At 37.1% G+C, this 21,588-nt stretch overlaps 1 protein-coding gene and 1 long non-coding RNA gene across 5 annotated transcripts in view; one reads left to right on the plus strand and one right to left on the minus strand.

Moving 5' to 3' along the window:
• LOC140849898 (uncharacterized) overlaps nucleotides 1–21,588 on the plus strand; it is a 187,943-nt gene that overhangs the window by 110,710 nt on the left and 55,645 nt on the right. The gene's annotated exons all lie outside the window — the stretch shown is intronic.
• HDAC9 (histone deacetylase 9) overlaps nucleotides 1–21,588 on the minus strand; it is a 938,800-nt gene that overhangs the window by 36,305 nt on the left and 880,907 nt on the right. For both annotated transcript variants that reach the window (XM_073238726.1, XM_073238727.1), the window contains exon 27: nucleotides 13,358–13,442. In XM_073238726.1, the coding sequence (XP_073094827.1) occupies nucleotides 13,358–13,442 (85 nt within the window). The remainder of the gene's footprint in view (nucleotides 1–13,357; nucleotides 13,443–21,588) is intronic.

Raw genomic sequence — 21,588 nt, forward strand, 5'->3', positions numbered from 1 at the left:
AAGCTTTGGTCTAGGACAAACAGCAATAATCAAAATGATAAATATTTAATGGATGCCTATGATATGGCTATGATAATGTTCTTTACATGTAGTTTCCCGTACATTCAAAACTACCTTGTGAGATAAGATTATCTCATTTTCCTTACTTTACAAGTGAGAGAACTGAAGTAAGGAGGGTTGAAATAACTTATTCGTATCATACACTTAGTGAAAGAATATATAGTATAAAAAGGATTTAGTTAGAGGATGATGGACTCACTGAGCAGAGAGTTTGCATTTAATTTTGCAGTAAGGGGAAAAGGAAGGGCTCTAACAGTTCATTTGTTTGGTTGGCTAAAACATAGACAAAAAGGTGGTTCACAATGAGTGATTTAGAAGTGTCAGGCCTGCCTTGGTTTAATGAAGAGGAAGGGATTCAAAGATTTAGGGAGATTGGGATGTTAGAGTATATTTGTCCTTTATGACACACTGGGAGGGTCTAGAAAACATACCTTTCACTATGACTGTGAGAAATAAATTTGTGAAAAAAGCCCAGCATCCTTGAAGCACCCTGTGATTGCTCATTTCTGTAGGCCATAACTTACAGTGGGAACTGTGATCACTGAATTAAAAAATCTAAATGCAATGGGAATCACTGGACCCTGCAGTGGCAGGGGCCAAGTGGCAGCATTCAACTGCCAAAGTCAAGGTGACTGTGGTTACCTAAACGAACAGCAGAGTCAAGGCATGGGTTTGATAGAATGGTGGAATCGGTTTTAAAAGACTCTGTTTCCATGTAAGCTATGTGGTAGTACCTTGTAAGAGTGTAACAAGGTTTTCCAGGAGGTGTATATGCTCTAGATCAGCATCTAAAACACTATGGTATTGCTGTCATATCCAGGATTCATGTGGTCAGCAAACAAGAGGTGGAAATGGGGGTGGCACCACTCATTATTACAGGTAGTTGCCCACTGGCAAAATTTTTGCTCCCTGTTCCTGTGGCCTTATGCTATGGTAGCCTAAAGGTTTTTGTTCCAAAGGGTGGAAGGCTTCCACCAGGAGACACAGCAATGATTCCACTGAGCTGGAAGTTAAGACTGCTGCCCTGCCACTTTGGACTCCTAGTGCTTCTGAATCAATAGGCAAAGAAAGAATGGTGTGACTGATCCTGACCACCCAGGGAACATTCGACTGCCACTCCATAATGGAGGTAAGGAAAAGTGTATGTGGAATACAGATGTCCACTAGGACACCTCTCGGTACTACCGTGTCCTGTGATTAACGTCAATGGAAACCCACAAGGGCCCAACCTAGGCAGGACTACCAGTGTTCTAGGCTCTTCAGGAATGGTTTTGGTCCCTCAGACTTTGCCAGGTAAAGAACCATGACCAGCCGAGGCGCTAGCTGAAGGCAAAGGCAATACAGAATGGGTAATGGAAGAATGTAGTTATAAGTAACAAGTTCCAGTAACAAAGACTGAAATTGTCACGAGTATTTTCTCCTTATTTTGTAATGAATATATTTATATGTATGTAAATATCTTTCTTTTCCTCCATCCCTTACTTATCATGTAACATAAAATGCTTTGCCTTTGTATCATATATTTAAGTATTGTTGATTTTATATCATAGTATTTAAGTTATGAGATATTGAGAACAAGAGTAAACTACATCACTTAAAGCTTTGCTTTCTCTTGTGGGGAAGGGTTCAGTGTGTTTTTGGTTGTACTCAGGATAGTTGTACTATGTAAGGCAGAACTATGACCTTGTTACAACTATTATCTTTAAGTGAAGATTAAGCATGATTTAAGAAGATATGTATGGTGCCACATTGACAAGAGATAGACTCATGATTGTTAATTTTACGTGGCAACTTGACCTGGCCCAGATATTTGGTTAAATATTCTCGGCGTTTCTATGACAGTGTTTGTGGATGAAATTAACACTTGAGTCAGTAGACTGAGTAAAGCAGATTGCCCTCCAAATGTAAGTGGGCCTCATCCAATCAGTTGAAGGCTACATAGACTAAAAGGCTGAATAAGGGAGAATTCTCTCTCTGACTATGCTCAAGCTGGAACATTCATCTTCTCTTGCCCTTGGTCTCAAACTGGAACTGACACTACTGGCTCTCCTAATTCTCAGGTCTTCAGACTTGGATTGGAACTGTACCATCCATTCTTCTGGGTTTCCAGCTTGCCAAGTGCAGATTTTGCAATTCTGCCTCTATAACTGCATGAAGTGCCTTACGGCACATATATATAAGTACACATATATGACATTTATCATATATATTTTTTTTGTTTTTCTGCAGAATCCCCACTATTACAGATAGGGAAAAAACCAAGGTGAACTTGGGACATATTGTGCTAGAAAGAAAGTGTTCACAAAAAAGATGGAGTCATATCTAAAGGATAAGGAGCCAGTCTGAAAGAGCTCTGAATGACCAGATATGGGACAATTTGAGCAACAAAATAAATAATGATAGTACTTGATTTTAACTCATAAATATTCATGAGCCCATACTGATGTAAATACATGATGAATAAATTAATAAATGGAAGAGAAAGGACAAAAAATCATTGCTGATCATTTCCAAGTAATGTACGAGTAAGGAAAATTGAAAATCAGCATTTGAACACTAGAGAAATAATTTTTTCTCTAGACAAGATCCACCAATGGCTGCTAAAATTAGTGGACAAATCTTTGAGGAGAAACAGGATATTTACATACTCTTAAAGTATCTTCCCAACATATTTATTAATTTTAAGGAGAAACACTGTAACATTACACTGCAGAACTCTTTACTTTGGTCATGAAGGTTAACTTCACCTTTAAGATGACATATTAACATTACGTACTGTGGATCGGCTGCACTTAGCATGGTACTACATCACTGCCAAAAACACACATCTTAAATCTAACCATGAGGAAACATCAGGAAAATCCAAGCTAAGAGACAGTCTTCAAAATAACTGACCAGTGTTCCTCAAAAGTATCAGGGCTGTAAAAGACAGAAAGACTGAGGAACTTCACAGGCAGAAGACTGAGAAACAACTCAGTGCAATGTGTCCATCACAGATTGAATCTGGGAACAGAATAGAGAAATTTGTGACAAAGGTCGTGGAATCCAAAGGAAGTCTAGAGTGTAGTTAATCATATTTTATTACTGCTATTTTCTTAGTTTCTATAATTATGTTATGGTTATATAAGATTATATAGTCAACATTAGTGGAAGCCAGGTGAAGGTTATATGAGAACTCTGTATTATGTCTATAATTTTTCTCTAAATCTAAAATTATTTCAAAATAAAAAATCATTTTTTTAATCTGGTAGAGATGCCACCAGTGACCACAGTAAGTTACAACCAGACTAGAGTGGTTCTGTCAGGGATTCGGAGCTGAGAGAGTGGAGATGACCAGAGATATTTCTTAAGAATTTTTTCCTGAATGGTTACAGAGCAACAGGATGATAAACTGGAGAAGGAGTAAGGTTTCTGGAGTGTGTTTTTAAGCTGAGAGGCATTTTAGGGTGTTTAAACGTTGATGGGAATGATCAGTTCAAAGAGAGCAGTTTGTAGCTACAATCCACTTGGGGTAAGGTTTGAATCTGAGATCAAGGAGGTGAGAAGGATGGAGGTGTGAGGAGAGAAGTTTGAAAGAGTAGTTGAGAGAGGCAGAGAAAGTTGGCCTGAGAAACATAGTAGGATTATAAGGTGCCCACTTGAATTTGGTGGTCAAAAATTTACAAGAGGCCAAACTGCTCTGATTCATGACAATCTCGAGCAGACCTGTTTATTTAGGTCCAGTGTTGAAGAAAGTTTCTTGTGGAATATATCCAGGGTTGAGATTTTTATTAGATTGTTAAGGTGGAAGGGCAATTTTTTAAAGGCTGATTGAAAGGTAGAAGAACAACTGAATTTAAGTGTTATGTTTAAGCTAGACATAGAAATGAAGAAAGGAAAGGGATAGTGAATTAGGAGAAATGATGAATTAACAAAAAATAAAGAGTGTGTCAGTCAACACTGCTATGGCATATGGGTCTGATATATCCCTTTCTGGCAGAGATATGCTTGCCAGCACTGGCTTAGGATTTCGATTTTCAGGTCTGCTCAGACAATGAACAGATGGTCATCTGCTCTCCAGGGTCCTATTATTTCCAATCTTACTCTTTCTCTCTATGAATGAATATCTTAAAAACAAAACCAAACCAAACCCACGTGGAGTTCCATAGAGGAGTGAAAATAAATGAGTATTTTTCATTTATTATCATTACTTGAAATTAATGCCTCTCCTCCATTTTAACCCTGCAAATAAGGCTTATCTCTTGTTTCTCTTTTCTGATGACTTACCCTAATGGCTTGTGTCCTTGTGCATTTGACTTTATTCATTTCTTTAAATAAACATGTATTTATTTATGTGAGCTCATGTTTTGCTGAACTTGACCTCTGCATACTGAGGGTCTAAATTAGGGATACTGTACTCTAGAAAAGAATTACATTGGTTTTTCCAGAAACCAGGGATAGAACAAGATGGGTACAACTTCCTCACACCCATCAAATTCATATCCTCAACTGTGATGCAGACTTCAGGCTTTCTTGTGCAGTCCTAGCACTGGTATCATCATTTGCTCCAGGGATTCTCTCCCTTTTTGTGTTACTGCTTACTGTTCCCTACTACATTGTAGCTTATGTTTTCCTTTTTCTTCCTATTCCCTTACATTCTAGTAAGCCCAGTGATGTATTAAGAAAGTCTGTTATAATATATGCAGAATCTATTACATTTTAGAAGAAGTCTATTCTAGTATCTATCCTGGAATATTTGGGAAGTCTGTGGAACTCTGTTGTTATCTGTGAAATGAGGTAGGAACAGGCCCGTCATATGCTTTAACAAAAAGAATGCTTTTAACAGCTAGAGCGGGGTTCAAATCTTGGCTTTACTGCTCACTAGCTCAAAGACCTTCAACAAGTAATCTAAACTTATTAAACCTCAATTTGTTCATTAACAAGATGAGGACACTAATTACGTACTACAGAGTTATATGAGGACTAGAGATAATATATCTAAAAATGTAACAAATGACCTTCCCCCACACTTGACCTTCTAGCACAACCTGTCTCAGGCAATGGTATCCATATGGGTGTGAAGCTCATCTGGGTGCTAACAAATGAGTCTATAATCACAAATAATTCCTATTCTTAAAGAATTTTATGCTGTAGAAATATGCATAGTTTTATTTATTCTTTGCTTGATTAGTTTTGCCTCAGTAGAAAAATGAGTGAAAGAAAACTCATAATTACAGATGCAGTTGGAATAAAAAAAATCTCCAGACAAGTTAAGTCTCTAAGCAGATGGCAGATTTTCCTTTTATTCAGGTACATTCTGGTATTAGTGCTCCACCAAACAATAATCAGAGCCTTAGCATTTCAAGAGAATGGTTAATTAGAAGTTCAAAATCAACCTTCAAAAGCCATGTGTACAAGTTTGACCTGGCTCTGATACAAGCAAGGGTTGGCGAGGTTAATAGTGGGAAAATGTCTAGTGCTGCTTTTTTTCAATGAAGGTCTGCCTGGCCCAGGGCTGCAACGTCAAGGCCTCTGTCTGAAGCCAAAAAATCTATGACAAATAGCAGCTCACACCTGACAACAGTCAGAGTTTTAAACTCAACAGGGCAGGGATTTGAAATTCTGCCAATCCTTGCATTTTTTTGTGATTAGATGTATTTTGCAAGTTTACAAGGGGCTCCAAAGTGGATTCATAGTTCCATAGCTCCTTGTAATTTGGCACTGCTCTTCTAGAACAGACTGCGGCTAAACCTCAATTAACCAGAACTTCCAAAACTCCAAATCTTCAGTTAAATTGATATTCTCCACCGCCCCCAAACAGGTTACTTTTGGAAGAAAAGGGAATAAAGTGTACACAAAAATTGCAAAAAGAATTCATTTATTTGTGAGATGGGATAACATAATGGCTAAGACCACAGATGCTGGAGCTAGACTGCTTGATTTATGATCTTGCCTTTGTCCAATTATTAACTGTGTGACCTTGGGGAAGTTAATTGAAATATGCCTTAGTTTACTTGGCTGGTAAAATGGAAATGAGAACAGTACCTACCTTATAGGGTTGTTAAGAAGATTAAATGAGTTAACTTATATTAATAAGAGGGCTTAGACAGTACCTGGTACACTGAAAGCATTTAATAATTATTGTTAAATTATTGCTAACAGGGTTTGCATTGTATAAATAATTTCATCCAATGTCCTCCCATAACTTTACTGTAGTGAAAAACTGATGTTTCGGATATTCTATCTTCCCCCCAGATTTTGGCCTTTCAATTAGCAAAGTTTCTTTTTCTTAAGTCTAATATTCTTCATCTTCCCTTTCAAACCTTTTCTTTTGAAAAGGTTTCCTATCCTTTTTCCTATCATAGGGGTGATACCACCATCTACTCAGTTATCCAAGCCTGAAACTTAGAAGTCATTAACCCTCGCCATCCCAATTAATTACCATAGCAAGCCAATGCTACTTCTAAATCAAACTGTCACATCTGACATAAGCCCTGCTAAAATCTCCTGTCTTTATTGCCGGCATAATGATCTTTTGAAATTTGGGTATGATCATGCTCCTTCGCTGCTTGAAATAAATCCTCAAATCCTTATGAGTTAAAAGTCCCTTCCAACACTCTGGGTATCTCTTGTTCTTGTCCCCTGCATCTCAATAGGAAGAAGATGAAGGAGAGAGGAAGACAGAGATAAAAGAAAAGAGAGAAAGAAAACACAAGGTAGGAAGGGAGATGAAAAAAAAGAGAGATGAAAAACTGAGTAGGACTTAGTCCTTGGGTATGGATTCAAGAAGCCAGTGAAGTTTGTGAGATGATTTATGCAATGCATGTTGCAATATGGAAAAACAACCATTTAATCTGTGTGCATAGCCCCATGATGTCAAAATATTGGACAATTTCCTCACAACAAAAGATGTAGACAAATTCCTTTCAGTTTGGAAATTATCTGAGTTTTCTCCTGCATTGTGTGATATAAACACTTCTTTGGGAGCAGGCAGGTAGAGGATATTACAGTGATGGGATAAGATGGCAGAGGATGTGGCATTTCATGTAAAAGAAGACAGTGTTTGTCATCTTTGGAGCAAGTCTTAACTTACTTTAATAGCTTTTTTCATTATTTACTATCCAGAACTCTTAATCACCAAGAGAACTAAATGGCACCTACTCTGATAATCCACTTTAATACATCAACAGTATTTGTATTTTATTTTACCAACTAGTTATTTCCATTGGAACTAGAATAGAAATGAAATCAACAAAATCAGTGTTTCTTTGTTGTTTCCAACATCAGTTGTTTCTCCTAAGGGCCTCTCCAGAACAGCTGGTAGTAAAGGTATTTTAAGAAGAAGAGGAGAAGGAAAGAATAACAATTAAGAAGGAGGAGGAGGAAGTCATGCAGTCAATGACATATATATACAAATATACAAAACAGGAATTAAGCCCAGCTCAGATAAGGAGTAGGGTCAACTATACTTGCCTCAGATTTCCCAGAGAAAATTTGATTTCATTTTAATTTTTCTAGAATGGGTGGAATTCGGGTAGGCTCTGCACATTGTGTGCACCTGAACCATGTGGATAACTGACTACCCTGCGGTCAGTTCCGCACTACATGGCAAAGTCCCCTGCAGTGAGAAAATCATACCCTTCTACATACTGGCCTCAAAAGTTGGATAAACTCAGAGGACCATAAGTTCATTTCTCATTGCCCTAAATAATACCATGTGCATATCGAGAGAGATTTAGCCACATGAATCTCATATGCAAATGTTATATCAATTTGTATAGAACAAGTTTGATAAGAACATACAGTAACATTGCAAATACTGTCCCTTCCTCACCCTGGCCTATGTCCCCATTTTGTTGTGAGTGGCATAGTAAGGAATTCTAAAACCCTAATCCACTAAACAAGGAAAGAATCCCTACAGTGGGAAAAGATGAAAAATAGGGGTAGAGGTGGAAAATTACAACTGTTCTTTTATAATTCTGCTTCTTATATGCCATTTTGCTGCCACAGTGGTACCAACTTAGAAAAGCAGTGTGGTGATATGCCATGTCATTCCTCTTCAAATTCCTCAGGAAAGTTAAGCAGCATGCTCACTGTCACATGGCTGGCGAGTGGAAGAGAGGATTATACTGGAATTCATGTCACTTTAATATCCTCTACAGCAGTGTTTTTCAATTTATCAGTTGAAAACTCCTGGAGGGTTGCAGCAGAATTTTTTTAAAAACCTCACATTCTTGAGCATATGTATTTTCTTGATCCACAAATCAAAAGATCTATGATAATCACTGTTATCATGTAGAAAGTCTACAAAATTGGTTAACATTTAAAAGGAGTACTTTTCTTACTAAAAATTTTAAATAAATAAAAGGAAACCATGGCTCTATACTTATGATTTTCATATTTTGGGGTTTCATAGATCAATATCAATATCATGCACTACATGTTTTTAGAACTTAAAATTACAGTCTTTCAACCTAAATAAATTTAGTTTTATGGAAAACTCACTTCACAGTTCTTCCCTTCAAAATCAGTGAAAATGTTATCATAGGCCAGGACTGGTAAGAAAAATCACATTTGGCAATCCTGCTTCTCACCATGCTATGAAAAGAAGGGAAGAGGTCAAAGGACTCTGTAAGTCATTAGGATGGGTTTCAGGAAAGGAAACATATATATGAGGGTCCTTTGTCCTACTCTGGGCTGACTCTTTCCTGGCATCACTTGTTGGTAATCACAGCTGGGCAGCTAACTACTAGATTCGGCTCTGAGAACTGCCACCTCCAAGCTCAGTGATGGAAATGATAGCTCACAAGTAATTCATGTTCTTCCTAACTTAGTAATTATTAATCATTGTGGGTTGTGAAAAGAGAAGAAATGAGCTCTCAAATATTTTGCCTGCTCTTCTTAATTTCTTGCTCTGCATGGGCGAGCCAAGGAGTATAATTACCTTAGATTGTTAAAAAAATCAAATCAATCTGGGCTAAGAAAAAAAAGTGGCAAACACTGATGGATTGGCTTACTTATTCATACAACAAATTTGCAGAGCATCTACTATGTGCCAGACACTGTGCAAAGGAGAAAGCAATTAAAAACAAAGAGCATTAACAAAGACAACTATACTATGAAAACACACAGGAAATGTACCTAATCTGTAATAGGGATAAAGGGGGACTCATAGATGGCTTCCCAACAGAAATAACATCTGAGCTGGTTGTAAAATCTTAATAGAGCTGAGGCAGAAGACTTGGTTAGCAGAGTGAACAGGATGGGCAAATGTGAAGCTTCTTAGCCATTATTTCCCTTTGGTCATATGAAAAATGGTTGACTGTGCTATACGTCCACCATCTTGAGATGAAATCCCTGCCCTGTCGAGGAGGGGTCTTTACTACCTGTCAGGAGAAATGGCTACCCTGCTGTTGCCTTGTAAGGCCTTTTCTTCTCAGCAAAAGGAGTAATGTAAACAAGGACAGGACAACAAAGATAATCCTGTTGCAAAATACTCACATACACGTGGCCAGGCAAAGGGCCAATGCTAATCACAGCCTCAGCGCCTGCACACCCTCAGCTGGGGGCTCGGTTCTCCAAGAGAAATTCAGAGGGCCTGTCAGCACCTCGTGTCTGTCTGCCTTGGGACCAGGCTATCTAGGAACCTGCCTGAATGTTTCCCACATGCTACAAGGCCTGCTTCTCAAAATTTACATAGTTTTCTGATACTGTAGTCCCATAGTTTTCTGTACTGCAGCACAGAAGAATTCTTCAGAACCTGGGCTAAAAAGTGGGCTGAAATTCAAACATCTTCTAGAGCTAAAAGAAGACACTTCTGTGATGCTCAGAACATATGTGCAGAGGAGGTACTCTTGTTAAAACAAAGGCTATTTCAAGGCTGGTTTCATAAACAGGCAACCTGTGCAGCCACAAAGGTCCCCACATTCAGAAGGGCCCCCGTGCTTGGTTGATGCTCTGCTGTCACCTGCTTGAAATTATAAACAATTTCTTAACAAGGAAGTATTCCCACACTTTTATTTTGCACTGGAATCCGTAAAATTGTGTAGTGAGTCCCAACTACCTTCCCCACCAATGGGAAAATGGGGAACTCAATCAAGGGACTGGACTCCCATAAAAGCACTTGAAATGGAAGAGTGGGTTCTAAAACAGAGAAAAGTAAAAGTAAGAGTACCATTTTATAGTTTATAAGGAAATATAGCATTGTTTGCTAAGCCTGGAGCCCATAATTTTAATTTCCCAAGCCACTATGATGTTTGTTACTCTGAAATACCCACTTTAATTTATTGCTTTATGGACTTTATGCAGCTCCTTTCAGTTTCTTAGTCTGAAAGACCAGCCCTAAAGGTACATGGTTCAAAGAACTACATAGGAAATATACCACACAGTGGGCAAAGTCATAGTATCAAACCACTTTCTCCGTACTGATTTTTTTTCCCATGACCCAAATGGCAAGAGATCACTCTCATTTTGTCTTTCCCTTTACAACCTCAACCCACCATTTGGTGCCTTCTCAGCCACAAATTGAGTTCAACTTCTGGTGATGCTACCATCAGTGTTTCTTGGTAAATATTATTTCACATCACCAGCATTTTGATTTTCATCAGGAACTAGCTATATAGTTTGTGGGGCCCAGTACAAAATGAAAATGTGGGCCCCTTATTTAAATTTGGTAAGAATTTCAAGCAAGCATCAGTTAAGAGCATTAAGCCATGCATAGGGCCCTTCTAAGTATGGGGCCTATGTGACTGGCCAGGTTGAATGTCCAAGGAGCCAGCCTTGATTCTGAAAGGGAGAACTGGGTCGTGTATACATTCCTTAATCAATCACTGTTAAGTGGGTTGACTACTTTAGCCTTAGACTATGAACAGCTTGCCTGGAACTAGGCATAAGACAATCTTCCCCTGAGTTGCATGGTATATGATAGCCAGTATTAATGAGTAAAATCAGGCTTCTTTTGATCAGAAGTGAAAAGGCATGGTTGCTGAGTAGCTAACAGTACACTGTATCATACATCCATGACTCAGAAGGAGGAACACTTGAGAAGCACCCTTTAATGCAAGCTTTTATTCCCTAGGGCCTTGAAGAGTTATTCAAATCCTTCCTATTCAAATCTGCCTGATTTCAATTTCTAGGCTTCCCATGCAGATTAAACATCTCCCCTGCTACCAACCCTTCCTTGCAGGAGGTGAGAAGATGGGATTTCTGTCCTCCTGATAATTATCAGTTAACTAAGGAACCATGACTAACAGATTGTAAAATACACAAAGAAAACTCAAGTAATAGAAAGGGTTTAAATAAACACACTACTAATTAAAATCCACATGCTAGTGCTCAGGGTGTGTGAAAGCACTGGATTAACAAGCACTGGGTGAATCCTCAATAGGAATTTAGGAGGAAATGAATTTTTAAATGGGGTAAGTAGTCAGTATTGGTTGGTGTGAAAAGCATTGTGGCACAGAAGACAGATATTCACAATCCACAGTGGCAAAATTCTCATAAAATAAGTTTGGTAATGGAATGAATCCTTTTCAAGAGTCAAACAAGTTTGTCTGGCTAGAGCAGATTGTACTAGTCACTTGAAAATGTCATTAGTGAAAGGGGAAAAATAAATCACGCAGCAGAAAGAAAGTTATTACTAGGAAATTAAATCCAACACAAAAGACAACAGTACAGTTTCTGAAGATATACACAAACTATGACTTTTCACATGTATGTGAACACTGACTCTTTTTTGTTTGTGTGATCCCCTTCAAAATACTCACTCTTCATCTGGCCAAAATCCTGCCCGGTCCTTAAGAACAAGCTCAGGTCCTATCACTGCCAAGAAGCCTTCTTTGAACCTTCCTTACTTTCCAGTACCTCTCATCCAGCTGAAAGATACTTAAGAAAGCGACTGCTCCTTCTCCGTGATCTCAGTGCACCCCAGGACCCTGTACTGGAATGCTCTATTTTATTGTCTCTCTTTCACTGGACTGTAAACTCCTTAATGCTGGAAACTCTACCTCCTTCTTCTTCAGTAACCTCTGTGCCTTGATAACTGATCAAGTTATCATGTATTAACATGTACTAAGTACTCAAGAATGCTTGTTGAAAGCGATATGATCAGAACATACACAGGAACAATAAATTTTAGTCACCACAGCATCAGATGAATGAATTGTATAGAACCTTAACCAGATCGGTATCTCCAAATTACTACTGAGCAAGCAAAGGCAAGGGCTCAGAGAGATAGCTGGGGCTTCTCCAGTGGTGTTCAAAAAAATGCAAATACCATATGATTTCACTTAATATGTGGAATCTAAAAAACAAAACAAATAAAAAGGAAACAGATCCATAAATACTGACAACAGACTGTTAGTCACCATAGAGGAGGGGGTGGGTGGGAGACAGGCTTAATAGGAGAAGGGCATAAAGAGGTACAAACTTCAAATTATAAAATAAATTAATCACAGGAATAGAAGCGCAGCATACAGAATATAACCAAAAATGTTGTAATACCTTGGTATGGTAACAGGCTAACTACACTTAGCATGGTGAGCATTACTAATGAATATGATTACTGAGTCACTATGTCATACATCTGAAATATTGTATAATATTGTGTATCAACTATTTCCAATTAAAAAAGTGCTTCTACAGGACAGAAGCAATGCTAAGTGTTTTTCTGACCCTACTTCACATCACACTTAATTTGGTTTTCCCCTTTGTGCTAACATTCATGCTTGATTTCAATGTGTTTCTGTATATGTGTGTACATGTTATCATCTAAAAAGAATAGCTAGCTCTTTACAAAGTAACAACAATGTGAAGGGATTTAGACAGTAAAGAAGTCTCTGACTTACCCTTTGTCTAGTTGGATTTTCTAATAGTGAGGCTTTCTCATTAACTTTCTCCTCTCCCAAAAAACTTAAAACCAGTAAATGATTGTTGAATTCCAACATTATTAGGAGATAACTTACCTGTAGGTAAGACTGAACAATGTAATCACAATTTCTATATTAATTTAATTGTTTGGGTAGATGCTTAGTGGTAGTAATGGGAAAAAATCCAAGTACTTGGAAAATATGGGAAATGCAGAATCTAAATCTAGAGTCTCTGAATTATGTTAGCAGTGTAAGGAAAGATTGTCACATTAAGAGCAAAGCCATAACACATTTAGGTATGAATACATAATATGTGCAAATTACGATAACTCTAAATATGTTTCTCATATTTGAGAAACTTACATATGTTTTTTCATGTGCTCTAGTTCACAGTATAAGTTTAATTATTTGTACCTGATTAGAAATTAAAATAAAAAACCTTGAAGACATACTTTGAATTTCAATGATCTTCTGTAAAGAAATAACAGCATTCTTATTCGGGGTTTGGTGGAGAATATCTTCTGCAAGTGGCTCCAGCTGCAAGAATAGTAGATAATAATATGAGCAGAATATTATGACTTTATGGTAAGTGTGACAGAAGCAAAGCAAACAGAAACACCCTACAAAGAAAGCTTGCTCCATGAACTAGTTAACATTTTGCTGATACCAGTTCTAAAAGTGTAGCCAGCCTTATTTTGTTTTGCAGCCATATAATTGAATTCCAAGTGGCTTTTATATTGGTTATAAGACTAATCTATGAAGTTCCTGAAGCAGGTGCATGTCTGTATTATTCATTAAAAATCTGAGTTATTTGTGTAATTTTTGTGGGTTCCTCACAAACCAAATTCCATCATGTCTGTATATACAGCTGGGCCCTGCAAGCAAAATCTCAGGGGAGTCACAGCAGACAGAAAGTGAGTCGTCTATTATCCACCCTTTTGCAGTGTTTTTACCTGTAACCACCACCCTACAGTTTCAGACACAGTGGAAAGCCATGAGACACAGCTGCTCTTAGTTAATTGCTACTCAACAAGTAGAAGAGAAAATGTTGTTTAAATAAAACTAATGGTAAAATAATTGTACATTTTCACTGGCCTTCCACTATATTCATGACTATGTACAACACAAATTCTGGTCTTGCAAATCTATCATGATCTCCAGGAATTACAGATTCTTCATGGAGAAGCTCAGGAAACACTGCTTTGCAAGAAATGAAGAGGAGCTCTGAATAAACTATAGAGTGTTTTGACAGAATTAAATCTGAAGATGCGTCCCTGGAAATATCTTGGTGATAGCCTGGTGTAGAGCAGCAGAAGTCACACAGCCAGAGCACTTGCAAATGAAATAGCTGTCCAGCTATTGTGACCCAGAAGTAAGGAAAGTAATAGTAACAGAGGGATTAACAAAAAGCAGTTTTCTTAGAAAACTTAAGGTTAGTAGTCTCAGATACAAACTGATGGTCGAACTATTAGATGGCATGAATGGGAACTGATGTCACTAGCAGTTGTACTGAGGCATGAACTCTTCTGTCTCTTCATCTGTAGGAAAAAATTCTAAAAAAACCCAGGGATTCCAAGTTTCCACCACATATGTGAGTGAATCTTCCCCCCAGGGTATCTCTGAATTGATTATTCTATACTTCAATCACAGATTCTAAAACAATAGCACCTTTCTTCCAGATGCCAGAGGATAACAGACTAGCTCAAGGATATTTACACATGGGTAAATTCACTAAATATAACTTTTCAGAGTGTTTTTCTTAGCTGCCAAAGAAAAACCTTTAAACCGTCAGAAGGTTTATTTGCAATACAGTTTAGCAAGAGAAAAAAAGAAACAGTATCAGGGAAAGGTTCTGCAATCTTAAACTCTGAAAAATTTGTTAAAATCATTTTTTAAATACTGGTATTTCAGATACTATCTTCAAGAATATGCTATCCTAGTAACACCCTCTTAAATCAGAGGAGCTACTGACTCATAAACAGAAGGTTACTTGGAAAACTCTTACTCAAGAATTAGACAGGGTTGAACTACCTTGCTCATAAATAATCTTTCCTTTCACCTCTGTCTCAGAGCTTAGAGAAAACTTTTAATAGAGATCAGGTACATTTTACTAATAAAATATTTCAAAATATCACTCTATGTTCAAATATTTAAGAACAAAAGCACAAGGTGATTCCAGTATATTTAGTTCTTCAAAATGCTTTCCTGTGCCATTAGGGTAAAAATGCTGACAAATTTAAAGATTCTGGCAACTGGAAAGCTACAGGCATCTCATTAATGTAAAAACCTCACTCCTGGAACTCTCTTACATTGAGGTCTGTGGGTTATTTTTAAGACCTGAGCTATGTAGAAACTAAATATGATTCAGGGTGTTGGGAGTAAAAATACAAACAACCCTAAACCTCCAATTTGGAATTGTCAGTTAGATATGATAAAGTTGTGTCTACTTACAAAAGCAACCTAGAGAATTAAGGCAATTACATTGATAATTTAAGCCTCCTAACCCATTTCCCTGTGTATTTTAGGTGAGTGTCATTTAGAGAATTTAACCTTCAGTAAATTGCCCCAATTTGTTTCATTTTGAGGATATATACAGAGACAGGGCTGAATTCAGAAAGTTCTCAATGTAGGTTCTTTATTTTTTCCTCAGGTAGGTCTGCAGAGAGGGCAATGGGTAGTGCTTTCAGTTGGCAAGGAAGCAAGCAACATTGAGAGTCTGTTTTCCTAAAATTAAAACCTGTATAGAGGGACCACAGAATTGAGTTATCTTTTCTAGAGTTTGTTGATTTAATCATTCACAATTATAAGCACTAAAAATGTGATGGAAGCAACTATTTAATAAATATGAGTATTGGTCATTATTAGTAATCTAATAACTAATGAAATCATAATAAATAGTCATTTTTTATAAATTTAGGACAAAAAATAAGACTATGCAGTACAGATGTATTATATATTTAGTTTGGCTGATAAAATAAAGCAAAAACATTGGCTTTTGAGGCTAATCAGTGTTAGCAAGAATTATTAAAAGATAAATAAGGAAGTGATTTATGCAAACCAGAGAACTTTACATGCAAAAGTTACAGTAAGATAAAGCAGATGCAGATGCAGAAAATATCTTACGCCCATTATGCTATCTTTGCTGAGTAATTCCATCAAGTAATAATAATTATCATGGAGTTACAGATATAATAGATAATTTTAATACAACCTCTTGACACATGAAGCTCTCGTGTAGCTTTATTATATCGAAGGCTTAATTACAACCATTATGTACAGAAATTCTTTATACAAACTTTCAGTCTCCATGACAGAGAAATTTATTTTCTGTATCTTTTATAGAAAGTTGCAATACCATATTAACAATTCAGATGTTTAAGTTGCACAAACCATGAAATTTCTAAGTACTGCAGCTATTTTAAAACACCACAAAATTGTAGCCATTATCATGTTGTAAGTAATTTTCAGATTTTTTAGAATTAGATCATTTAAATTGTCAAAAATCATTTTAGTTGGCTAGGCTGAATTATGGAAATAGACAAGGGTATCCTTGGAGAAGCTCTTGTGTAAGAGTTTAAAAACTCATTCTGTATTTATGAGGCATGAAAATCAACCCTATTATTTTCATGATTCAGAACAGAACATAAAAACAGCAGAGACTTTGCAAATATAACAGGTACATGAGGGCAAATGTATATATCAACCAAGCAAAAGATCTACTAACCACTCTCAGCTTTTATGTTTACCAAATATGTTAAGGATTTTCACACTTCTATACTTTTATTTTGTTCCCTCTGACTTGTTTTTTCCATGTTCCTTTGAATGGGAGAAACCTTAGTAAATCATTCAAAGATCAACAAAAATATTGCCTGCTCTATGAAATCTTTCCTAAAATTCTCTGAGACAGCAAATTGCTTCTGCCTTTGTGTCTTCTTTCTACACAAATACTCTTGTTTACTTTATATAGTGTATTTTATAGTCAGCCATGTCTGGCATTCTCTACTTTGTTCTGAATAGCTTATAGGCAAAACACAGTCTGGTATACAGTAGGCATTAGTAAAATGTTGAATGAATGGACAAAGGATTAATTGAAGAAAACATGGAGAGGTAGTCTTTATTCTGTACTCCACAGCTAACAGGCCTGAGTAAAATAGGTTCTTCCTCTTGGTTCCTGTAATCAGGGCATAATTTTAGGGTAAAAGACTGGGAAAAATAATAACGATAATTCATTTTCAGATCTATATAATTGAATTTTAAGTAACATTTTTACAAATTTTAATTGATTTTTAAATTGACCATCAATTTACTAAAAACTTATTACTTCTAATAATGTATACATGAATAATTTTATAAAGAATTTCTATATATACAGTTATATCATCTGTTAATAGTGAGACATTTATTCCTCACTAATGTTTAAATTTTTAAATTTCTTCTTCTTGGGAGAGGATTAAAGACAGTGGCAGGAGAGGTGAGACAGAAACCTCCTCCTAAAACCACATATAATGTGAAAATATAACAAATACATCAAATCCTGAAAGAACAACAGGAAAGAAGGCTACATTAGACTGTCTACACCTGGGGAAACAAGCGGACCTCAAGGAAAGGTGTAAAGTACCAAATGCATGATCCTGATGGATCCAAGCCCATCTCCCACCCTAGGTCACCAGAGGGAGGAAGAGAAATGGAGCAGGGAGGGGGTGGAGGCCTAGGACTGCTGAACACCCAGCCCTGGAGATCTGCTCTGGGAACATGAACCTAAATACATTGGTGCTCTGAAGATTAGTGAGGTTGGAAAGCTAAGACAGGTGGAATACTTGGAGAAATTGAGATTCCAGCTGCTTGTGGAAAACAGGTATCCACATCCAGCTGCTTTGGGACAAAAGAAAGGCAGGTAGTCTGAGAGACTTCCTAACAGTGAAAAGACTGCTAAAGGGGCAAGGACTGCACAGAGCTTGCTGCTCAGGACAAAGGACAGGTGGACAAAATTGTCCAGGCACACTCTGCGCAGCAGGTTGGGAACTATCAAGAGCTTCATGTGCCCCATCCCTCTGGCTGGCTATGCAGCTCCAAGACACCCATCCACAATATGCAGCCTGCTGCTCCTTCCTCCCAGCCATCACTGGCTCGCAAACCGGCTGCCCCCACCATTGCACCAGACCAGCCAGAGGGTGGTCCCACCTATGGCAGCTACAAGTGCAAAGGCTTCTCCCTGAGTGCTTGGCCCACTGGCCCTGACAGTGGAGAAAGGCACTGCAGCTGGGAAGCAGAAAAGACCACCTTCCTCCCAACAGGCACCAGAGCCACTTGCCTGTGAACCCTGCAATCATTCCAGGGGCTGAGGAGCTCCAGAGAGTAGAGCTTCTGGGCACTAGAGGGTGCCACCTACAAATATGTGACATCAAAGGAAACTGTTTCAAACCAAAATCACACACACCAGAAAGAGTGCCAAGTGAAACTGAACTCAGCAATCTTCCTGAAAGAGAGTTCAAAATAAAAATCATAAAAATCCTTATGGGGCTACAGAAAAATATTCAAGAACTCAGGGAGGAATTCAGGAATGAGATACAAACATTCAATAATACAGTATCTGAAATGAAACATACAATGGAGGGATTTAAAAGCAGATTAGATGAAGTAGAGGAGACAATAAGTGAAATAGAAATTAGAGAAGTGGAATACAAAGAAGCTGAGGAACAGAGAGAAAAAAGGATATCTAGGAATGAAAGAATATTGAGAGAACTGTATGACCAATCCAAGTGGAACAATATTTGCATTATAGGGGTACAAGAATAATAAGAGATAGAAAAAGAGATAGAAAGTGTCTTTGAGGAGGCAATTGTGATAACTTCCCCAATCTGGGGAAGGAAATAGTCTCTCAGGCCATGGAGGTGCACAGATCTCCCAAACATAAGGAACCCAAGGAAAACAACACCAAGACATATAATAATTAAAATGGCAAAGATCAAGGATAAAGACAGAGTATTAAAAGCATCCAGAGAGAGAAAAAAAAATCGTATACAAAGGAAAACCCATCAGGCTATCATCAGACTTCTCAACAGATTTCTCAACAGAAGCCAGGCCAGAAGGGAGTGACATGATATATTTAATGCAATGAAGCAGAAGGGTCCAACCAAAATACTCTACTTGACAAGATTATCATTTAAATTTGAAGGAGGGATTAAACAATTACCAGATAAGCAAAAGCTGAGAGAATTTACCTCCCACAAACCATCAACTGCTACAGACAGAAGTATTCCTAAGGCTAAACAGCTGTCATCAGGGGAAATTAAACCACAGTAAAGAAAGTGGAACAATCAATTACTAAGGAGATGTAAAATCAAATCAACTACACTCAAAGTCAGTCAAGGTATAGACAAAGAGTACGGAATATGATACCTAATATATAAAGAATGGAGAAGGAAGAAAAAGGAAGAAAAAAAAAGAACCATTAGGTTGTGTTTGTAATATCCTACTAAGTTAAATTAGACTGTTAGATAGTAAGGGAATTACCCTTGAACCTTTGGTTACCGTGAATCTAAAGCCTGCAATGGCAGTAAGTACATACCTATCTATAATCACCCTAAATGTAAATGGTCTGAATGCACCAATCAAAAGACACAGAGTCACTGAATGGATAAAAAAACAAGACTCATCTATATGCTGCCTACAAGAGACTTACCTCAAACCCAAAGACATACACAGACTAAAAGTGAAGGGATGGAAAAAGATATTTCGTGTAACTAATAGGGGGAAAAAGCAAGCATTACAGTACTTGTATCAGACAAAATAGACTTCAAAACAAAGATATTCACAAGAGAAAAGAAGGACATTACTTAATGATAAAGGGGTCAGTCCAATAAGAGGATATAACCATTATAAATACCTATGCACCCAACATAGGAGCACCTACATATGTGAAACAAATACTAACAGAATTAAAGGGGTAAATAGAATGCAATGCATTCATTTTAGGAGACTTCAACACACCACTCACTAAAAAGGGCAGATCAACCAGACAGAAAATAAGTAAGGAGACAGAGGCACTGAACAACACATTAGAAAAGATGGACCTAACAGACATCTATAGAACGCTCCACCCAAAAGCAGCAGTATACACATTTTTCTCAAGTGCACATGGAACATTTTCAAGAGTAGATCATATACTAGGACACAAAAGGAGCTTCAGTAAATTTAAAAAGATTGAAATTGTACCAACCTACTTTAAAGGCCACAAAGCTATAAATTATGCAAAGAAAACAAAAAAGTCCACAAACACATGAAGGCTTAAAAGCATGCTCCTATTAGTCAATGGATCAATGACTAAATTAAAACAGAAATCAAGCAATATATGGAGACAAATGATAACAATAACTCAACACTGCAAAATCAGTGGGATGCAGCAAAGGCTGTGCTAAGAGAGAAGTATATTGCAATACAGGCTTACCTAAATACAGAAGAGCAATCCCATATGAACAGTCTAAATTCATAATTAATGAAACTAGAAAAAGAAGAACAAATGAGGCCCAAAGTCAGTAGAAGGAGGTACATAATAAAGATTAAAGCAGAAATAAATAAAATTGAGAAGAATAAAACAAAGAATAGAATCAATGAAAGCAGGAGCTGTTTCTTGGAGAAAATTAACAAAACAGATAAACTCCTAGCCAGACTTATCAAGAAAAAAAAGAGAGTGTACACACATAAACAGAATCAGAAATGAGAAAGGAAAAATCACTACAGACACCACAGAAATACAAAAAAATAATTAGAGAATACTATGAAAAATTATATGCTAACAAACTGGATAACCTAGAAGAATGGACAACTTTCTGGAAAAATACAACCTTCCAAGACAGACCCAGGAAGAAACAAAAAATCTGAGCAGACTAATTACCAGCAATGAAATTGAATTGGTAATCAAAAAACTTTCCAAGAATAAAAACCCTGGACCAGATGGATTCACCACTGAATTTTATCAGACATTTAGAGAAGAATTAATACCCATCTTCTTAAAGTTTTCCAAAAAGTAGAAGAGGAGGGAAAACTTCCAAATTCATTCTATGAAGCCAGCATCACTCTAATACCAAAACCAGACAAAGACACCACAAAAAAAGGAAAATTACAGACCAATATCCCTGATGAACATAGATGCAAAAATATTCAACAAAATATTAGCAAATCAAATTAAAAAATACATCAAAAAGATCATCCTTCATGATCAAATGGAATTTATTCCAGGGATGCAAGGATAGTACAATATTTGAAAATCATCGCCATTAACTACCACATCAGCAAAAAGGACAAAATCACATGATCATCTCCACAGATGCTGAGAAAACATTTGACAAAATTCAACATCCATTCATGATAAAAACTCTCAACAAAATGAGTATAGAGGGCAGTACCTCAACATAATAAAGGCCATATATGACAAACTCAGAGCCAACATAATACTTACCAGTGAGAAACTGAAAGCTTTTCCTCTAAGATCAGGAATAAGACAAGGATGCCTACTCTCCCAACTTTTATTCAACATAGTTCTGGAGGTACTATCCACAGCAATCAGACAAAAAAAGAAATAAAAGGCATCCAGATTGGTAAGGAAGAATTTAAACTGTCCCTGTTTGCAGATGACATGATATTGTACATAAAAAAACCCTAAAGAATCCACCCCAAAACTACT

The sequence above is a fragment of the Manis javanica genome, chromosome 6, assembly GCF_040802235.1.
Source record: "Manis javanica isolate MJ-LG chromosome 6, MJ_LKY, whole genome shotgun sequence".
Lineage (NCBI taxonomy): Eukaryota > Metazoa > Chordata > Mammalia > Pholidota > Manidae > Manis > Manis javanica.